General features: G+C 38.8%; 3 protein-coding genes across 4 annotated transcripts in view; all 3 read right to left on the minus strand.

Annotated features, from left to right (window-relative positions):
* The window catches only part of dnah9l (dynein, axonemal, heavy polypeptide 9 like), a 35,183-nt gene extending 26,479 nt beyond the window's left edge, over positions 1 to 8,704 (minus strand). For both annotated transcript variants that reach the window (XM_087811499.1, XM_087811498.1), the window contains exons 1-17: positions 8,535 to 8,704; positions 7,322 to 7,544; positions 7,138 to 7,254; positions 6,907 to 6,993; positions 6,685 to 6,843; positions 6,525 to 6,608; positions 6,308 to 6,466; positions 4,432 to 4,554; positions 4,193 to 4,315; positions 3,430 to 3,654; positions 3,140 to 3,358; positions 2,175 to 2,336; positions 1,984 to 2,109; positions 1,792 to 1,899; positions 1,600 to 1,731; positions 1,374 to 1,534; positions 1,144 to 1,300 (exon numbers count right to left, since the gene is read on the minus strand). In XM_087811499.1, the coding sequence (XP_087667625.1) occupies positions 1,144 to 1,300; positions 1,374 to 1,534; positions 1,600 to 1,731; positions 1,792 to 1,899; positions 1,984 to 2,109; positions 2,175 to 2,336; positions 3,140 to 3,358; positions 3,430 to 3,654; positions 4,193 to 4,315; positions 4,432 to 4,554; positions 6,308 to 6,466; positions 6,525 to 6,608; positions 6,685 to 6,843; positions 6,907 to 6,993; positions 7,138 to 7,254; positions 7,322 to 7,544; positions 8,535 to 8,665 (2,496 nt within the window). In that variant the 5' untranslated portion in view covers positions 8,666 to 8,704. The remainder of the gene's footprint in view (positions 1 to 1,143; positions 1,301 to 1,373; positions 1,535 to 1,599; positions 1,732 to 1,791; positions 1,900 to 1,983; positions 2,110 to 2,174; positions 2,337 to 3,139; positions 3,359 to 3,429; positions 3,655 to 4,192; positions 4,316 to 4,431; positions 4,555 to 6,307; positions 6,467 to 6,524; positions 6,609 to 6,684; positions 6,844 to 6,906; positions 6,994 to 7,137; positions 7,255 to 7,321; positions 7,545 to 8,534) is intronic.
* LOC148063605 (dynein beta chain, ciliary-like) lies at positions 8,671 to 12,421 on the minus strand. Its single transcript, XM_087811772.1, has 12 exons — positions 12,332 to 12,421; positions 12,136 to 12,273; positions 11,937 to 12,061; positions 11,680 to 11,875; positions 10,137 to 10,241; positions 9,861 to 10,052; positions 9,598 to 9,798; positions 9,206 to 9,541; positions 9,060 to 9,137; positions 8,951 to 9,006; positions 8,780 to 8,887; positions 8,671 to 8,704 (listed from the first exon to the last, which is right to left on the minus strand). The coding sequence occupies exons 1-12, from the start codon at positions 12,419 to 12,421 to the stop codon at positions 8,671 to 8,673; spliced, it is 1,659 nt and encodes a 552-aa protein (XP_087667898.1).
* A 352-nt stretch (positions 12,422 to 12,773) lies between these two features.
* Positions 12,774 to 17,338, minus strand: LOC148063606 (dynein axonemal heavy chain 11-like). The gene is made up of 9 exons (XM_087811773.1): positions 17,333 to 17,338; positions 17,036 to 17,179; positions 16,776 to 16,966; positions 15,297 to 15,492; positions 15,124 to 15,223; positions 13,884 to 14,095; positions 13,588 to 13,821; positions 13,354 to 13,521; positions 12,774 to 12,779 (listed from the first exon to the last, which is right to left on the minus strand). Exons 1-9 carry the CDS (start codon positions 17,336 to 17,338, stop codon positions 12,774 to 12,776), a joined length of 1,257 nt encoding a protein of 418 aa, XP_087667899.1.
* Between the last annotated feature and the right edge of the window lie 3,855 nt (positions 17,339 to 21,193).

Raw genomic sequence — 21,193 nt, forward strand, 5'->3', positions numbered from 1 at the left:
CACAAATGGTAGAATGTTACAGTTTATTTGCACTGTAAAAAGTTGTGAAAACTGAAGCGTCAAACGGCCCTTTTACTGACACGTCTAAGCCCTGCCGCTCTACTCGACTTGGCTTTATCTTATCAGCCATGTTTGTTTGTGTTATGTTCTGACAAACGGGGCACTTCGAGCTAATAAGGTGACGTCAACCGACGGCTGGTCACTGAGGAGTAATTAGCACGAATCCTAACACAAAAATGAAACCCTCCTTCGTATATTATATCCACTTGGCTGCGCTGTTTTAGGGTGCCAAATATGATGGTGGAGATTTTATCCAATTATGTTTAGCCTAGCTTATGATGTCATGGACATAAATTAGCCAATAACTAACAGGCGTTACGTAAACCGACATGTACGTGTCCTGTGATTGGAAAAGCCCTTTGTTCAGCAAAAAAATGTCAAATTATACACCAAAAATTACAGACGAACTCATGCACCACAAGCATTTTATTTTAAGTTTTAAATAGGTTTTGCCATTTTATTTCATTAGTAATCATTCAATGTTAAACAAAAAAGTAGGCAAAAATGAATTTAGTCAACTACATTTTTTTTATTGTAAATAACATTTTTTTTTATCATTCTGAAAAAGAGTACCTATCAAAAAAATTGGTCAAGAACCTTTTGTGCCCAGTAAGTACACCATCACCTCCAGGTATTACGGTACTTATCCCTTATCCGGGGCCGTTAGTAGATAGCAGGGCCGGAGGACACACAACAGGGTAGTAAGTAAGTAAGTAAGTAAGTAATATTTATTTATATAGCGATTTTCCAGACCAGGGTCACAAAGCGCTTAAACAATCAAAACAATACTCAAAAAAAGTATATACTTTAAAGATCAAATACAAGTTTAAAGTGTCAAGCTGACGGTAGTAGAGTAGGGCTGGAACTATGTAGCGCCATAAGAGAAAGTCTTTTGGGTAGCAAGCTTTCTGGAAGCTTAAAAAAATATACTAAGCAACAATGGAAATAAATTAAATCACCGTCTCTAACCCACTGTTAGGAGGTCACTTGGAGGCTGATGTGTGGCCAAGGCAAATAAAAACATAAATAAATAAAAAGAGTGGCAGTAGAGTTGTGATGCTGGATGAGCGAGCATGACCGTACCTTATAGTCCATCTGCTCAGAGCAGTTGAAGACATAGACCATGATGCCCAGCGAGCGACCCAGGTCCTTGGTGGTCTCTGTTTTTCCGGTGCCAGCTGGACCTGATGGTGCTCCACTCATGGTGAGATGAAGAGACTGAGTGAGTGTTATGTAGCACCTGACAGAAAAAGGATTTGAAAAAGAAATGTGATTAAACAAAACAAGTTTAAGTCTCAATAATGATCTGATACCTGTCTGTTAGAGGCGTAATGACAAGTCTGTTGGTGTTGCCCAAGTATTCATAGCTGAACTGAAACTGTGCGTCGCATATATTAACGTAACAGTGTCGGGTTTCGTCGCACCAGCGATGGCGCAGCTGTGACAGCCACGCAAACGCTTGCCCCGTTGTCACCTAATAAAAAACAAAAATCCTCATTTTCATTTCGATTTGTTTTGTTATGATGAGTTGAGTCGGACCTTTTGAGCGACCAGGTTGGCGACCACATCCCGGGCGTGGACGTCGATCGTACACACGGTCATGATTTTCTGTCGGTCTCCGGGGGTTAGCTCCCCCAGTAGCATGTGAATGAGCGAGTTCAGCTGCGTGATCTAGAACAACATGAATTTAAAAAAGTGTCTTCCTCACGTCACATAGACCAGCATCGATACCTGTTTCCTGTTGTACTCTCTGAGGGCCGTGTCAAACCCCTCCTCGACCCGTGCAAAGGCGATGCCTACATCCGTGGCCCACCACACCTGACTCCCAGTCAAGCCCACCTGCGAAAGGAATAGTTGTTTAGCTAATAGTCGGTTAGCTACAAGTCATATCTTTATTATTTATTTTCTTATTTTAGATGGCACCTGAGCAGGATAGTCAAAGAACCACTGGTCTCTCGGTTTGTCTTCATAAGCAGCGACAGCTTCTTGGATTTCCTTCCTGACAGTGCAGCGCATGGTGTTCTCCAAATCACTCAACCAAGACTCAGCCTGCAGGAATCAAATGGTAATTTCAGTGGAGCTACACAGGGTAATAATCAATGATTCGTCTCTACCTGTCCTTGGCAGACACAAGCCTCTGAGAACGAAACGTACTCTCCCTCACGACTGTACATCCCGATGGCAACGACAGGTCCATCGTCCTCGCCTGCTGACCCGGAGTCCTTAAAGCGAAGATCTGCTATATTGTCGAACAACTTTAGCAAATGTCTCGTCACCTGAAATGGGAGCATTTTGAATTTAATGTAGGATTTTTTTGACATGGGCTTCAGATTGAAACTTAATGCTTCTTGCTGTGTTTGTGGCATCATTGGCGAGAAACCCACACATATGCCTATGTTACTCAGAAGTAGTAAAACATTTCAAGTACTGCAATCATAATAAACTTTCATTAGGAAAATTACAAAAGAGAATAGACTCTGTATCATGATACAGTGTTTTCATATGTAACCGAGTGAATATGTTTCTCCTAACAGGCTTTATGTCCTGTGTGGCTTGAAGCGTCGGCATTTACCGACGATGCTGAGTTGCATTCAGTGATCGCTGTCTATCCGCAGGTACGCCACTGTTCATCCTTTCTCTGTAACGTTTTACAAGTTATTTGATAAAAAAAACACATTTATGGTCTTTTAATTTAACTTTCCGTTGTTTCCATATTGCGATGTGTATTGTGTAATTTATGTGTTACAAAAATGGTGTACTACACAGTTTAATGAGGCCTCATCAACCCATTACTAGGTCATAGACCCCAACAAAGGTAACTATAGATTCACCATCAAGTTTTAATGCTACATGCCCAAAATATATGGATCGTAAGTAAAAAAAAAATCCAGATACAACTACGATATATACTGTATATATATATTCCGATGATCCTCCAGATAGAAGAGTTTTGCTCTTGCAAAAAAAGAAATCTTCCTTCTAACAGACAATTCAGACAATAAACACCTATTGATAAATAACTGATAAAATAGTTGTAGATTAGCCTGGAAATGTAGGTTGATTGAAAGAGGGGTGTCACCTGTCTAGGCTGTGTTCCTTTGGAAACGATCTCCAGCAGATCCGAGGAAGATACGAAATAAAATCGAGGGAATGTGACACGTTTGGTTTCCAGATACTCCGCCAATGCCTTCTCGCAAACGGACAACCTCTGCTGCAGAGTCTCAAGATTCTCCAGGAATCCAGGCTGGTTGGTAACTTCTACCACGTTGTCGTTCTTCACCACCTCAGTCGCCAGGTTCTTAAAGAGAAACGATGGTATTTGGAAGATGACGCTTGGAAATGTTTAAAGTAATGCTGAAGATCTCGTACCTGGAAGTCATTGTGTATCCCCTGAAAGCGCTCGGCATCACCGGCCAGCTGGCGCCGGATGTCGTGGCTGTTTGTGAAGATGCTGTTCAGGTGAGCCCACGTCCTCTGGACGGAGAGCCAGGCCGAGATAACCAGGTCAGCCACCATCAGCTTCCTCTGCCACCCACTGACCTCAGATTGGAAATATTCCACGTATTTGCTCATGAGGATATTCTGTAGCTGCACCTAAAAAAAAAGAGTCAGAAATGAGTTAAGGTCAGGACATTCTTCAAGGTTATTGTGAACATTATGATGAATTATGTCAGACAACATTAAAAGGTCAGAAATATATATATATATATATATTTTAAATGTACTAGCTAAACCACTGGTGGACAAGTGGTCATGTAACTGATATGAGGTCAATCAAGCAGAAAATGGTTGGAACTAAGAAGAAAAAAAAAGGGAAACAATAATAAAAAATTAATTAATTAATTAATTAATATCTACAACAATTACACAAACAATTAAGAGAGTGTAATTATGCTATGACGTTATGAAAACTATTTGTTTCATTGTATATACATTTTTTTTATGGAAATATTATAGCAATCTGTTTTTTAATATATAATTTTAAATATTCTTCAAGAGACAAAAATACCAATAAGAAAGAATGAAATAGGGGAAGAAAATAAACATGAATTTCAACAGAAATTTCATATAATTTATATTAAAAAAAATGGGAAAGAAATCAGTATTTAATGACATGATTTAGTAAACTCACCTGGTTGTCCTCTAGTGTCTCAATGAGATTTTCATCTACTTTAAGCAAAGGTATTCCAGTGGTGGGATGAGTATCATATGAAAGAGACATAACACTCCAGGTCTGGTCGATTTCAGCCAACACCTGTACAAAAACATGTCGCTCTTATGACCTTTAAATGTAAGTTAATTACATTACAGATATATTTTTTGTTGTTCAAACATGTTTGTTTAATCATTTGATAAGAGGATTAATTCAACCTTCTCGATGCCGAGCTCTTTCACAGCTTTGTCCACGATGTTTTTGACCTCATCCTCCACCCTATGAAGCTGCAAATCCAGAAGGTCCCCCATGGTGGTGCTCTCCCCCATGACAAAGGTGACCTGAGGAGCAACAAGGGTAACTGAGATACTTGACTAGGATCGTGTTTCAAGAGGATTAGGTTTCTAAATATGCACAGGCTTCAATAGATGGCTTTTAAAAGGTTAGAAATACCTTAACACAGGGCATTCGATGAAGAAAGAGAATAAGTTATAATGCATCATCATAATATACAGGTCAGATGGCTTCTTTTTGATTTTATGGCGATAACTTTTATTTATCGAATTGACTTTTTCACTGTTTAAGATTCTACAGACCCCCTCAAGGACAGTGAAAGAAAAACCAATTCATTTTTAATGTTTGTGACTTTCAAATCCACTTACTGAAGTTACTGAGATGTTAGGATAGGAAACATTTAATTTCTGGACAATAAACATGTCATGAAAGAAGTTTATTATGTTTTAAGCTTTGTATAACAAAACACCAAATTAGACTCGTCCAGACGTGAACATTTCTTGCAGACTGGGTCGAAAGCAATGGATCACACATACAATCATTATCCTCTGCTTTAACGAGAGGCGGAGGAAACCCTGGAAAGGATGCCTTAATTTTAGCACAAAGACAAAAATCAAATACTATTTTCTGTGATGTTACTAGTACAAACGCTTTAAAAAATATCAAATATATGATCGATGATAACCCTATGACCTCTGTCATCACAACAATGAGTGAATAAATAAGCTAGCTCCTGACAGCTAGCTAACTTTATTCCGGGACTCGTACCATTAACACCAACGAATGTGGCAGCAGTCACGGCGCTGAGCAGGTTTTAAAAATAAAGATTAAATACGGCTGTTAATAGCCATTGATCTGATTTAATGTGGCCATTATAAATGATCTCAATAAAACTCCCAATGACAAGCTTTGCTTAAACCATCTGTTCTTGCTTTTTATCGGCCATGCTACTTGTTAGATACTAAAGAAGCAAAACTTATTTAACTGTGTTTAACACTTCTAAAGGAGGTAACTCTTGGTTTTATGTTTTTAAGCTACGATAATAAACATTTGAAATGAAATTAAACATGATTAGTAAGTTAAGTACAATTGTGTAGTTTTGATTATATTCAGTTATATTATATTCAGTAGTTTATTGTTTGATGTATTTTGGATTTTTATGAGGTTTCACTGTGAATTTGGACCATTTTTGACCAATGTGATATTTTATTTCACAAATGTGCTTTAGCTTAACAATATAATGAAAGTTATATAAATGATAACAATTGATGTGATGACTGTCATTGAACCCAAATGGAGTCCTTTGCTCAGCACGCACTCATGGAAACAGACATTAAAATAAGGGGCCACAGAATATCATGTAACGGGCCACAAATGGTTTAAGTGTTTAAGTGTTTTGCTGATTGATTTTTTTTTTGCCTGTGTGGTAGGACTGATCAGTGAGGATGCTCTTCTTACCATCGCCGACTCACTTAGTTGAGACACTAAGTTCTGTGTTGGATAAATACATTTTCTGATAAGTTCTGCAACGAGCTAACCTGTCTTTCAGAACCTGCTCTTTCGTCTCTCACTCCATCTCAGTGAACTCATCACTTGGACTGCCAGCATTTACCTGATTTTCCCTGTCTAAATATATTAACATGCCAGTGAAGTTCTTATTTTTGCTATTAGAAGCCGTTTTTTAAATAAATAAATCACTCAGTGTAACTGAGTGTAATCTGTGCTACTGCAGAAAAACAACCTCGAGGAAAAAGATAATTGTGGTAAATTAAAGGTTGAAATGAAAAGCTGCAGAAATACCCCTGTGGTGTTCATGAGCTGCTGCCAGTGTCTCTCTCTGACAGCAGAGTTCTGCAGCTCGTTGACGGCTCTCAGCGACGTCAGCAGGTTCTTCACGGTCGACTCCAGTCCCATGTAGACATCCCAGGTGCGGACGTCCTTATCCTGCATCTTCATCTCCTGAGACGAAAAAATATAGAATTATCTTGAGCCAAACAGCTATTAAATGTAACCGTACTTTAGCGAATCTTCGAATCTCCATGTCCATTTGCTCCACGTTGATCTCCTTCCAGGGCGTCTTAGTCCAGTCTTCTATGCTACTCTAGAAAGCACATTTCATAGGAAAATTGACTCCAAACTTGTGAAATAAATGACGTGGATTAGTGAACAATGAATACCTTCACAAATACGACCATGTCCCAGACGGCCTTGACCAGGATGATGTCGGTGCGACACTGTTGCAGCTGCTTGTAGTCGGGGAAGCTGACCTCAAACAGGTCCGCCGTGTCCTGCAGCTTCTTCATCTCAGACTCCATTGACGCGACCGCTTGATGCGTCTGTAGAAGACGAGATGATGGGTTCGATAAGTGCCGACTGAGCTCGATAATGCAACCGCTGACCTTATCGATCTGTTTGTACGGCTCTTTGATGTCGATTTTAAAGATGGCCTCGGTGCGGAACTGCTCTCTGAACTCGTACTGCTTGACCTTAAAAAAGGTGCGAAAACCTTGTTTTGCGTTAGAAGCAAAAGTGCAGTTCTTGGTCATTCATAATGCAGGAGTGAAACTGAGAAGCGTCGTCTGAGTCGACAGCGAGCTCTTTGTGAGGGGTCGACACTCTACACTCCTCACCTCAAACCGAACGCACTTCCTGCGAATGACTGACACCTCGTTGGACTGCAGCGGCGCCACTTCGTGTTTGACCGTGAAGGCAACTTTCTTCAAGCTCCTCCATTTCTCTGGCAGCTCCTGTGTTTTCATACGACGACGTTAAACACACACATAGATGCACACAAACACACAACTGTGTATGGACCTCGAGCTGCTCGTAGACGCTCTCGGGGAGTTGTTGTCCGTATGTTTTGAGGAGTTCGGCCGTGGATTTGAGAGGTTTAAAATGCTTCTCGTTGCTGATCTGTCGGTCCCTTATCGCCATCAGATGCCCCATGATGTCCACCAGGCTGGCGTAGTCGCCATCAGAGACATTCTTGGACAGACCACAGCCCGTGTCTTCCACAAAAGTTGTCAGCTCTCGCACACTGTAGGAGAGTTTTCACTTTAGTACTACTTTCTTGCTCTTATAGGAGGATTATAACGTCAGATTAATGTAACCCTTTAATGCAGAAAACTTTAAAAACCTACAATTAAATGTTCCTACAAGCTTTTATTACTATTCATGTTTAAAGAATTAATTTTGAAAAACTGCAAAAATAAATAGCAAGATTCTTTAATATAGGAAAACATTTTTTTATGTTCAATAAAAAACCAAATGTAAGGCACAAATGTACGATCATGATGTTTTAAATTGCGAATTGATTATTATTTCATTTGAAATCAAATGTATTCCAACATTCCTGTTATAAATCGAGAAATATGGCTATTTTCTAGTAGTAAATATTTGGTTAAACGAAAAACATTCAAATATAATACAAACACTTTTTCTTTTACAAAATAAATCTATGTTTTCTTTTTATTATTTATTTAAATACATCTTCAGAAAAAGGTATTTTGGCGTAAGGCAATGCTTGTTAGACATATAGAATTTAAAAAAAAGAAGGAAAATAAATACATTAAATACAGAAGTCCTAAAACAAGTAATGTATTTTTTTTAAATGGAGCAATAATTACTTAATAAATGTGGACATCCTTATCAATGGGTCAATTTAGTCTTTATCATTTTTTTTAGTTTTACTTTAACTTCATGTGGGCTCCATAACATACAATTACAAAATTAAATTACATCATGGAATTATATAGAGAATATATTAATTATATATACAATTTACTTAAATATAAAACATGTTATATCTTGTATTTTTTTCAATTTACTATGAGAAGAAAAAGCAATAACTAACAAGTAATATTCATGATTGATTAAGTTATTCACAATGATATTAAGTAGAAACATATCTATTAATAAAGTTTCATAATCTGACCCTGACTTCACGAGGGCTGCACTAACACAGTCAAAGGTTCGCACACTTTGCTCGACATATCTTTGCTTGAAAGGTTGAAAGGTTTGCACCGACCTTTGGTTCACATGGTTGAGCAGATGTTCCTTAAACATCCAGCTCCACCTCTTGATGACGTTCATCAGCGTGTGTTTGAAAGGTCTGACGTCCAGCTGCAGCCACCCGTTGAACACCCTCATGTCCTCCATCTTGCTCACGCGCTCGTACAGAGACTCGAACAGGTTGATCTACGACAACAACACAAGGATTCCATGACGCTACGACAACTACATTGAAGAGCGAAACATACTTGATCCTTAAACTTGTCCAGAGTCGGCGGGTTCTTTTTGAGTTCGTAGTCCGCATACAGCTGGGCTTCCTCGGCACTCAGGACGTGACCGTAGAGCAGGAATTGCCTCATGAACTCTGACCTGTTAGAGTAAAACCTCATGACACTGATATCATAGCGCATTAGTAAACAGCACGGCAACAACCTGTCGTCGGTCCACAGGTAGCGATAGCTGGCAAACGATCCTTGATATTCTCTAACCTGTGAAAACACGTTGAGTAAATATTTGTCTTAATCGGTGAAATAATCCTCACCTTGGCGATGGCTGCTCGTGTTCGGGAGCGTAGAGCGTGAGACATCGATGACAGATCTTCCACTTGATTGATGTCGCTCTTGAATACGAGACGTTTAAAGATCTTAAAACATGTCTACAGAGATCTTTTAAAAAAAAACGCTGCACCTGATAGTCGTCCAGCATCTTATGCTTGGCAACGCGTGGAATGAAAGAAGCCACTTTGCAAATGTTGACGACCATTTTGTCGACGATCTCGAAGAAGTTGCCCCGACGGTTGTAGTCCAGCGGCGGGTCGAAGGTCATCTCGTTGCCGGCGAGAACCAGCTGCACCTCGAACAGAGGCGTGATGCGCAGGGCCGGGTCCGTCTTGTCCACGAAGTAGTTCAAGGAGCAGCGAACTGCACTGCCGAAGCCGGACAGGATGATCTGATCCACGTAGTCGGTGTACGCCTGCCACTCACCGCCCCCCACGTCTGACACCCCGAGAAGAGACTTGTTCTCCTTCAGAGAGATCATGATGATGAATTCAAACATCCTTAAAATCCTGCTTTAATTACCTCTATTAGTTGGTGGATTTCCTCCCCAGTAGTGGCGACGAGAGAGTGCTGTTTGGAAACGCTCTCGTCGATGTCAGAGAACACCAGGAGAGGAGAACCGCGGGTCTTTCTGGTGATGAAAGCTTGATGGCTGAACTTCCCCATCAGAGCTTGGACAGCCTCCACGTTCTCTTTGCTCTTCTGGACTCGACCAGAAAGGCTCTTGTGGACGCCAAAAGGAGAGAAGTTAAGTGAATTAATGGAGTCAGATATCGACGGTATACCTTCACGAGTTCTCTTGTGCTCTTGATGTAGTCCCACAGATCATCCCGAGCCCAGGTGAGATCGCCCAGAGCAGGCTCCAGTTTTCTCCTCGTCGCCTCCATTTCGCTCCTCACCAGTCCAAGCTCCACGGCCAGCAGTGTGCTCGTGAGTTGGTTGTACCACTGGGTCACCATGGTGAGGGTCTGCGTGTACTGCAGTCACACACACGTCATTCATTCTCTAACCTTTTATTTATTGCTACATTTGACAGATTTAATAAGATATTGCAGACTCACCGTGTGGAGCTGCTCCCGTTTGGAGTAAAGTTTAAGAGCTTCCTCTGGAATATTTGGTTTCTTCATCATTCCCAGATATTTCACCTCTTTGAGCACAGATGATAACTGCAGAGAGAGAAGATAAAACATTGAATTTTTCACAAAATATAGCGATAAATGTAAACGGTTAACCTTTTTATTTAACTTAGGCTCATGGTTAAGCTGATTTAGGGGTCGTCTACCTTTATAATAAGAATGTAAAACCAAAATCGAACAAACGAAAAAGAAAAAAAAGGGGAAATTTTATGTATTTCATCATTTTATTCATTTTTATTTTAATGTCCTCTTCATAAATCATTAAAGAACTATGGACAAAAACGTCAATGTGATCAAAAGGTACTTTATTTAAACATGTTTTTTTTAATGTATTTATTTTTGATAAGATATTCTCAAAAGAACAGCAGGGATAAAGAAAAGTCCAACATTAAATTACCTTTTTTTTAGAGATTGATTTTTTATATAAATAATAAAACAAGTTAAAAAAGAATTTTATTCTCAGAAAATATCAATTACTCTTTTCTTGTATGCTTTTATGGGAAATGCTGAGCTAATATTATGTTACCATATTTACCAACCATTTTACTTACTTACTTACGTACTATCTTTGAAGAAGTGAACATTGACCACAGCCGTGAGTGGAAATAACTGGTTTGTGTTGGGTGTAAACATTTGGAGAAAGATAATTAACGACTTCTGAAACTGCTACGAAGATACAACAGCCAACGAACAGCTCTGTGCTTCAGAAATAATTCAGTCATGTACAGTAAGCTTGGTTTTTCTCACTTGCAAGTAAAACCTGTGACTTTTAAAACAGATCTGATTTCTATTCTTTGTAAAAACGTTAAATCAGATTCCTAACCTGACAATGCTTTTATTATGTCCTTGTGCTTCCTGTGTAAATCATGTTGCCAATTTGTAATCACCCAGCTTCTTGTTTATTTAATATGTCTGGAACTGAGGACATCATTCAGATTGTCTCAGTGTGAAGGTACGTGTACCAGGACCCATGTTGTCTTCTTTCTGGCTGGATTTTGTTCAGGATATAATATTTATTTTTTTGCTCTAAAAAGGTTTTCCTTCCTGTGGATTCGGACAATTTTAGATATTTTTGTTCTGTGCCATTTATACATTGCCCCATTATGTGTTTTGAATGTATTTTGTTGTCGAACTTAAAGCTTTATTTTGAATACAAAATGAAACCCTCTGAATATCCATATGCCTCCTGGTCTACTTCTGCTTCTTGGTCTCCTGACTCTTCTAATCGTGACAACTTTTATCTCCGATTAATGCACTCAAAGGACCTCATGTAGCCTCCAGACCTCCATTAGGTGTATAAAGAATCATTCCCTGCACTATGTGCTGACACTTTTGTTTGACTTCTGAACTAATTTTTACATAATTAGTAGTCTATATATCAGAAATAAATGGTTTTCTTCTTCTCCCCTTCTTTACCTTCAAAGTCATCTCCTCTTCTTCCTGATAAACCTAATTTACTTAAACGTACCACGGGGCTAAAGTTGAGGCGGTACAGGCCTGTTTCTTTGTTGAGTGTCAGCAAAGGTTCTCTCAGGTGAGTGTGGCAGGTTTCCTCCAGTCCATCCATCCACTCTGAGAAGATCTGCTCGTCTCGCTGGTCTAACACCTGCAGAATGTGCTCACATTTCTTAAAAATGACATCCGTCTCAGCAGATCCGAGAGGCCTGGCAGAGAAAGGACTTGTTAAGGATGGAGAGTTCCCTTTTATTTTAGATCCTTGCTTACATATGAGCCATCTGACAGAGCTCGCTCCTGTTGGTGAGGATGTGATCCCGAATCATTTGTGACCATCTCAGCTTCCGAGCAACTGAAGGCATGTTTTTACCTAGAACCTCACAGTCTGATCTTCTCTGAAACCCCGAAATTAAAGATTACTACAACAGAAAAGTTATATTACAAAAGATTGATTCAACTTTCTTCTCACCCCTTCTTTATTTTGATCTTGCAACACCCAGAAGTTGTCTATTTCGTCGTTGAACTGACTCAACAACGCAGCGTAGTTCGGTGAAAACAGCTGGTGGATCGTGGGTCTCTCGAGCAGGGAGCCAAACATCTTCAACAGCTGCAACAATGATGAGATGTGTTAAGATACTTAGACTTGTAGAGCTGAAACTCCGCACCTTGAAAGTAGACTGTAGGTTGTTCGAGTGCTGAAACGCGATGTTGAGCACAGTTCCCAGACGCTGGTCGAAGTCTTTGATCTTTTCCATGAAATTTTTGTAGTATTGTTCAAAACCCTGTATACAAAATATTACATTTTGGAAAATTAACTTTATTATCATTTCTATACAACAAAATAACAACAAAATACGCAGTAAGATAGACAAGCATTAAGACAACACATACCTCTGCCAAGGTGCTTATATAATATTACAAAAAAACTAAAATAAAAGTTAAATTCTTTCTTTGATTAAATACCTTTATAGGCGAAAGACAAACAAACAATAAATGATAAGGATTGACTTTCTGGCACTCTGGCAAAATAGCAACCATAAAACAACATATATAATAAACATCGTAAGATGATTTATTTCAAGGACTCAATTTCCGCTACTTTTTATGCTAGTTCTGAACAAGGCGGCAGCAGCGGTTTAAAGCCATACAAGTGAATTATGATTCGTTTCAAACATTCCTGAATCTAGAAGAAACTTAATAATGCCACCAAAACTATATAATCTATTCCTTGTCTCTTTATCAGGATTACCTTAAGATCTTATTGAAATACATTTTTACCATATAATAGAGGTGTTGGAGAATTTCGATATGGCGATATATAATGTGATATGCTTTTCACGATACTGTGTCAATATTCGACAGCACTGTATATATATATTTTTTTCATCATGGCTTACAAATAATATCTTATGGGTTACCATAGTCCTTTAATGGTTTATAGTTCAAAACAGTGTGTTTGTGTTTACGGCGTTCCGGCCTCTAGATGGCAGCACATTACGTCCTAAAGGAAGCAAAAACCAGAATGAAATCCCGCAAGATCCGACCAATGACTGAGAACTAGAGGATACAATCGACTCCCGCAGTTTAAGTACTTAAAAATACTACAAATATATCATCGTTTCTACAGGAACGCAATACATCATATTGTTGCGCTATATATATATTTGAAGTAAGTTTGAAGTCTTACATCATTGTTGTAATCCAGTGGGTCATATTTGCTCTCCCTCACTACACGCCAGCTGTCATGAAACTCATCATTCATGCTGGACACCATCTCACTCAGGACTTTCCCTCTGGATCCACCCAGTTCAATCTTCTCCAGTTTTAGAAAATCCAAAGCTGCAGCAAACACTTCCTAAATGCAAACACAAATACATTGATTATGGACTGAGTAGGAATCGAGGCCAAACATCTGCTTCACCTCTATCATGAGAAGTCTCTCCAGGATACGGTCCGAGCGATCGAACACGAGCGAGGCCGGGAAGTCCCAGAGCTTCACGTCTGCGCTGTACTTGTAGAACTCAGGGATCCGCAGTCGGTAAGTGCGGAACAACTGCTTGAAAGTGCGCAGAACCGAGACGGTGATGTGGACTCTCTCCACCCCTTCCTCGAGCTCCATCTTGAACAATTCCTCTGGTAAGAGATAAGCAAAGCCCTGCGAGGAAGACACACCGTTGGCCCTTAAGGTCTGACAGAAACTAAAAAAACTCTCTGTACCTTTTCAACGATTAGGTTGGAGAACTCTTGCAGGAGCACGACCATGCGCTGAGGAGTGCAGTAGTACTTGGAGTGACTCCAGATGAGACAGAGAGTGTGGAAGAGAGGCGGCAGCAGAGGCTCCACTCTGGGAAAACTTCTCTCTTCTAAGCCACTAATAACCCTCTTCAGTGGACGCAGATATAAATCGATGTCTTCTGCTTCCAGCACAGCTGTCACGAGGTAATGAAAAACCATTTATACACGGATTGATAGAATCAATCAGAGGGAAATGTATTCACTTTGGCTGAATCTATACAAATACTCTAGCAATATAAAGGGCTTGACACGACTTTTCATTTTACCCGCTATACAATAAATCTAATCTAATCTAATCTAACCATTGACAAGGGTCAATTTAACCAATAATGTCATTTTCATAGAGATTTTAATCAAGTATATTATTTTATCATTACCACCCTATAATAGAGAATACTCATGAATATAATGTGCAATATATTTCCAAACATTCACATGTCATACAGTACACTCAGTTAGATATTAAAAACTATAGATCTATTCTATTTTTCAGCTTTATTTTAAAAGATAAAGTACGAACATAAGTACATAAATGTTGCTCCACTTATTATGCATTACAAGATGGTCAGGTTGAATGGGCTTAACTGAAACCAAAAAACAGATAATAAATCGTAATTATATGAGACAACAAGTGTTATAATATGTGATGACACTTAAAGATACAGCTTCTTCGTAAAAGCCAGAATCTAGGCGGACAAATGTCATGTGTCAAAACACAGCCACAACATCATCAAGAACAGTCTCAAGGGAACTTACTTACTTATTCAATAAAATAAATAACAAAAAATACATTTAAATTAAATGTATTGAATATTTTAGGTGCTAAATTTGAGCGATCACTTTATTTATAAAAGGATTGTACATGTCCTGGGTTATTTTAAGATTAATGAATGGTTATTTGAAGTTAGACAACTTCGTTACTTAATAATTCTACTTTATTATTGTCAATTTGACTCTAACTACAGATGTTTTCTCATACAAATGGCACGACCCCCAAAAAAAGATCCCTCAAATTTAACTTAGAAAAACAATAAGCCAAGGATTAAATGAATAAATGACTGTGTAAGTGAAATAATGGTGAGAAATTAAAGTGGCTTATCCTTGAAAATAAGAGACTAAATTGAACTAATGCTCTGAGAAGGAGTTAAAAATGTTGATCTACCATCATTGACTTGTCGCTCGATGTCCTTGAAGGAGTAGAAGTAACTGCTCTGGACTCTCCTTAGTATCTCTATTATCTGCTCCACCTTTGGGCTTTCAATCTATAACGAAAAACAAATTAAAATATATGAACTTGAGCATTTTAAAAGTGCATATATATAAATATATCATTACTTGTGATTGAATCCCCTGAAGGTTTTCCTTCTGAGTGCTCCAGAACTGCAGCTCCACGTTAGGACCCGGATGATCTCCACGGAGCAGCAACTCTCCGGAGTCTCTCCTCAGAACTTCCCAAATTTGATTCGACCAGTGGACTATGAGGGTCTCCACCGAGTGGAGCAGGCCCTGGTCCAGAGGCCAGCCCGCAGGGCTGCAGCGAGAGGTAACCGAGAGCGTTAGTTTGACTTAAAATACATGAAATATTGCGTATACTGCCAAGAGACGGCGCTTTAGTGACGTCACAGTTAGCTAAACTTTCGGGGCTAAGCTAACGTCAAAAGTGCTAAGCTAACAACATAAAGGTTGTGCTACATTTATATAAATACACTTTTCCAACACGGTGCTATTTAAAACAATTTTACTTAGATTTTTGAAGTTTCAAATGCAAACTCAGTTTTTACATTTATTTATTTTTTTTAAATGTTGATGTCAATATAAAGAACATAAACATTTAAATGTAACAGATTTTCATCATTTTAAAACACATTTTTAAACATTGTAATAAATAATCTTAGCAGTTGTTCTACATCATATAGGCATATGTGTAAAATGTCAAAGCTCAATTGATTTATATTTAATAATAGTAATAATGATCATTTTATTTACAAGGTACTTTTCAGGACACACCATTAAAAAAGATTATAAAACCACAGTTAAAAAGAAAATGTTAAAACAGATGTTTTAAAGATGAGAAAAATGTTTCCATTTCTCTATTCTTTTTAAAATGTAATGAAGTATCATTTTCCTGTGATAAATATTAAGAAAGTTATGGATTATTACTATCTGTAAAAAATGCACTTTTCTTTTTGTTCAATTTGTGTTTCAAAGTGTTATAATTTGCTTAATTTTTTCCCAATTTATAAAAGATTGGTATATCACAGCAGACATAAAATTGAATCATTAAAAAGCTAAACAAAGAAACTGATTATATGATAATGATGGGATTTATTTTTAATCAATATTAGTTAAGTAAGAAAACTTTTTCTTTCAAAATATGCGAAAAAGCAAATAAATAGATTGATCAACCATGGCATAAGGGGGTTAAAAGTAGAGTAATGGAAACATAAAGTACAATTATGGGGTATTTTTGATTGATTATATTCATAAGATTGGGGGAAAGGAAATTTTAGTAAACTTGGCTGGTGCATATGCGAAGATATTTGACTCACATATAAATGTATAACATAGAATATTCTTGGGATTCCAATGAATATTTAACTTGCATTAGATGTTTTGTGATCGTTTTGTAAAGTCAAAATGTTGTCAGAGATTTGTGGCGCGTGTATCAGTCAATCAGAAAATGTTGATATTCTTGATAAACTAGAGAATTGTTCTACGCCATCAGTATTGTTGTACTGTAGTGACAAAAACAACGCTATTCAGTTTGCACATACACACGTTACTTCATCATGCAGCATCCTCTTGTGTGCTGACCTGAGTGGGATGTCCTGGCCTCTGGCTCGCTCCACACACAAAGGTAAAGGCAACAGGGTTCGTCCCTCAGCACAGCCCCTAAGAGTCACCACAGTATTCCTCAGCTTTTCCAAATTCCTCAAGATGTCCTCGGATAGCGCCTGTGGCCAGTCGTTGTGGTTCAAACCATTGGAGAGCACACTCACCAGCACCTTTAACCATTCAGAATCTTCAACTGCAAAGCCGTATTCCGTTGAATTATTTAAGTTAGATCTGCGTACCTCTGAAATTAAAACGGGTAAGTGCTCCATGGGGTACCCCGGCACTTCTCCAAGCCACAGTTCATTTCTAAATCTTTCCCGGGAGATTCTTTTTACGCCTTTTTTGAGCACACAGAGCAGTTTGGTCTTCCACGTCGGGGAGGTCTTTGCAGATGAAAAAACAGTAGGATTGCTTTCAACGTTATTGAAAGCACCAGAAATAAGTAGCGACTTATTTCAAAAAGATTTAAGTTAGATACGGTGTATGTTAAAAGTACTCTTTGCTTCATGTTATTGTTATCTTAATGATATATTTACCTGCATGTTCTAAGAAGCTTACCTGAGCGTCCCCTGCATGCAGTGTCCCTCCAGGTCCGGTAAAGAGCAGAAGCCTGCTGGACCAAATGTGGTCCAGAAAATCCAGTAGGATCTTCTGGTTGTCCTCCGTGCCGATGAACCGGTTCCATTTGTCCGTCTTCACTCGCAGCACACAGAAGGCCTGCTCCCGTAGGAAGTCCACTCTCTCGTCCGACAAAAGCATCCCGGCTTTGTGAGTCGTCTCCTGTGAAGCTCGAAGAACTCCACTTCCTAAACTTCTCCTGCTGCTGCTGCTTCCTCTGGCATCAGCCATGGAGCTCTTAAGATCAGTTGTGAGTTCAGAGAGTTATTGAAATCAGGTTCTACTTTGGATAAAATAAAAGGTGTAAAGTTATTAAAGTAAAATAACTGTAGCTGAGATGTTTCTCCTCAGATCCTGCAAGCAAGAGAACAAGAAAACAACACTAAGGTCCACCTTCTGCAACCTGCAACATGACCCTGAAACCTGAGTCCTGGCAGGATACCTATCACTTTTCATGGTAAGGTGAGACATAATTCTTTGAGCTTTTTTTTTTTTTTTTACAAATGAAGCTCCATAATATTAAATTTGTATGAAGAGCCTGTGTGACATAATGTTTCATTTTAAAGGGACAGTTGTTTAAAAAAATGTTATATGACTTTCAGTTACTCATTTTGTGGGTTATCTTATTTATTAATACTTATTTTATTCTGTACTGACAACACCAAAATCCTATGTTGTTAACAAAAACAAATTAGGAAAATTATCCAGGGAAACACACTATTCAGAAATAATCCATCGTATTTTTTAGATAGGTTTTCTAAAACGTACATTGTATTGGATCATCCTGATCCAGATACACAGTGTTTAATACTACTAAATCCTGATAACCAGTGCTCTAAATCGAACTACATATCACAAAGTGGGCTCTTAGCTAAAGAACAACAAGTAGTTGGTCACTTTAAGTGTTTTAAAAAAAGACACATTTTGAGACAAAACACAAATATAACATTAAATCCACTTTATTCATTATTTATTTTAAGACCACTCACCTGAGCCATGAAAAAAAACAAATCTACGTAAACAAAAAACAAGGTGGGTATTTAAAATAAAGTCTCCTATAAAAAAGTAAGTAAGTTAGTAAGTAAGCATTGCTAAATGTGAAATAGTTAACAAAATAAAAAGTGTTCAAGGTTTTTTGTCTGGGCAGGAAAGAGCAGCATTTTCAAGACATGAGACTGTTGAAGAACTCGACCAAGCTTTGGCATTCTGTCACAATGACACTAGACGCCATTGTTAGAAATACATTTTAAAGGTTTGAATCGTGACGTTTTATTATACGGTTATGAAGGACAGACATTTTGAATACACCATTTTTTTTTTTTTTTTTTTTTTTTGATGGGGGAAAATATCATTTTTATTTTATTTTTACTTTAATATACTGAAAGGCCAAATTCCTATGTCTACTTTATTAACTTCGACATCTAACCATTTAACCTATAAAGTGCATAATACTAGTTATGTATTTTGTTACAGTTTTGAGACATTTCTTTCCAGAAATCCACTTTGTAATCAGACTCCCTTTTGGGATAAATGAGGTTATCCTGTTTTTTGGATTAACGCTATCCAGACCTTACCAAAATGTTTTGAGCAAAACAAACTTAAATTTGAATTAAATCCTATACAATATATAGAATACAATATATATGATTCTAGACAAATAAGTGCAACGTGCGTGTTTACCACACAGGGGCAGTGTGGTACAACATACCTGACAAAATCCAAAGTGACCCCTGCCATGACATCCTATTACAGATAAATGCGTTCAAAATGGGACATTTGTGTATATATATATTTATATATATATATAAAGTGTAACTCTCTGTAATGACGTTGCTCCAGAAGTGTGTATTTGAGTGTGTATGTCCTCGTGTCCCTTTCATATCTGAAGCCCAAGGCTGGTGAACAGGGGTCCCTCTGGTAACTTTCCACTCTGTATCTAAGCCTATTTGAGTCCACTGTCAGAGTGACCATGACCGCCCATCTCTGACCTCCAGCTCAATGTCAGCTGTGCTCTGCAAGGAATGGAGTCCAGAAAAAAAAAGATATCTCGGAACAACAGGGGAACTGGGAGAGCAGGAAGAGAGCCAGTGAAGAGACAAAGAAAAAAAAAAAAAAGAGTTGTATGCCGGGGTTTAGAACGAGGAGGGGCGGTCGGCTGGTAGAATACAGATGAGGTCGAGGGCTAGAGTGATGAAGTAGGATGAGGCCAGCACATATCAGATGCGACTCGCACCTATGCAGGTGTGGCAATAAATATTCAAATGGAACACAGTCATCGCTGAGTAATGCAGGAGGGAGGAGTTGAGCAGCAAATGGAAAAATGTGTCTCCAGGCCGTGTAAACTCTTGAGATGCCTCACCTGCGAGTGGACTCCCGTGTCGCATTGCTAAAAACTCCACCAGACCACACCTCCGATCTTCTCTCCTTTTTTTTTTTTTTTTTGTTTCTGCACCTCTCCGTGATGTTCCCTCCATCTCCCCGTTGTCATGACGACGTGTTGCTTGACAATCACACTGCCACTCTTGAGACCCAAAGCTTCGCTCCGGCTCAATCTGTTCCTCCTTTTGAACCGATCCATCACTTCTCCTCTCATCACCGTTTCCGTCAGAGGAAATAACATGTGCATGATTTCCGCCCGCCATCAGGGAGGGTTAAACTCACCTCCTTAAATTATAGCTTCCCTTTCCAATGTTAGCATAGAGAGTTGTCTTGGAGGAAAGTGTGTTTTTTTATTTGTTGGTATTTGTAAATAAATGATTTGGGAGCCGAGTGTTCTGGGATGCATGCGGATGATCTCCAGGACTCCCTCCTGTTGCTGGCCGACATGAGTCGAAAACCTGCGACGTCTGGCAAGTGCATGTGTGTCCAGATGGCGCTGACCAGCCGTCCTTCCCCGGATGGATGAAGTAAATGGAGCGATTACAGTAATGATCGACACGCACATCTGTCTCATTACCTAGTCGGCCAGTATTTTGGCCCAAATCTTTTTCGCTCGCGTGCAAAACAATTTGGCTCGTACTCTGGGATGTTCATCTATGCTAATTTTTGCTTAACTATCCAGTAAATATAGGGATATAAAGAATACTTTATGGATGTTAAAATATCCCAAAACTTTAACTGAAGTATATATTTAACAGTTTAACAAGTTTGTTCATTTATACAACCAAGATTCTGTCTCTTTTTTCATATCAAATCTCAATATTCAAATCAATATTTCATTTGTTTTTGGTAATAGCATGAGGTGTTAGTTAGAGCCAACATGACTATTATGCCCCCCCCATCACCCCCACACCCCCACTTTAACTCCACAGGAATCGCTGACGTTGACCAATCGTGTTTTGCAAAAGCTGCAAGATTTTTAACGGCTGTAGTAGACATGCATAGTTTCATCTTTACCTCGGTGGAACTTCTTAATAGGCCGGTTTGCTGAAGCGCAGAGATGCACAGGAATTTAACGTCTCATGAAAAAAAGCCTCGATGAAGCAGACGGTTTTTGTTTCACGGCGAGAACCTGTAGAAGGTGCTGTTTCTCCACTGGCTTTTACCTTTTTACTCTCCAATGTTGTCATCGCTTGTGTTGGTATAAATATCTCCATATTAAGGTCAGGGGAGCTTTGTCCGCTCCGCCATTCAGTGTTAGAGGACATAAAGTAAACTGAATTTCTGAGCATATTTGGACGGATCTGAGCAGCGAGGCTCCGAGATTTCCTTGTGTTGACAAAGAGAGCAAGTATTGTTTTTATCGATTTAACATCAACGTTCACCTCTGAGATATGAAG

The sequence above is a fragment of the Callionymus lyra genome, chromosome 16, assembly GCF_982586985.1.
Source record: "Callionymus lyra chromosome 16, fCalLyr1.hap1.1, whole genome shotgun sequence".
Classification (NCBI taxonomy): Eukaryota; Metazoa; Chordata; class Actinopteri; order Syngnathiformes; family Callionymidae; genus Callionymus; species Callionymus lyra.

Coding starts and splice junctions, on each gene's coding strand:
- LOC148063605 (XM_087811772.1), bottom strand. CDS start 12,421: ATGGAAAAGATCAAAGACTTCGACCAGCGTCTGGGAACTGTGCTCAAC. Junction 9,138..9,205: donor AGATGCTGGACGACTATCAG/GTGCAGCGTTTT, acceptor CTCGTATTCAAG/AGCGACATCAATCAAGTGGA. Junction 9,007..9,059: donor CACGAGCAGCCATCGCCAAG/GTGAGGATTATT, acceptor GTGTTTTCACAG/GTTAGAGAATATCAAGGATC.
- LOC148063606 (XM_087811773.1), bottom strand. Junction 16,967..17,035: donor TACCCGTTTTAATTTCAGAG/GTACGCAGATCT, acceptor GAATGGTTAAAG/GTGCTGGTGAGTGTGCTCTC. Junction 15,493..16,775: donor GGCCAGGACATCCCACTCAG/GTCAGCACACAA, acceptor CTCTCGCTGCAG/CCCTGCGGGCTGGCCTCTGG.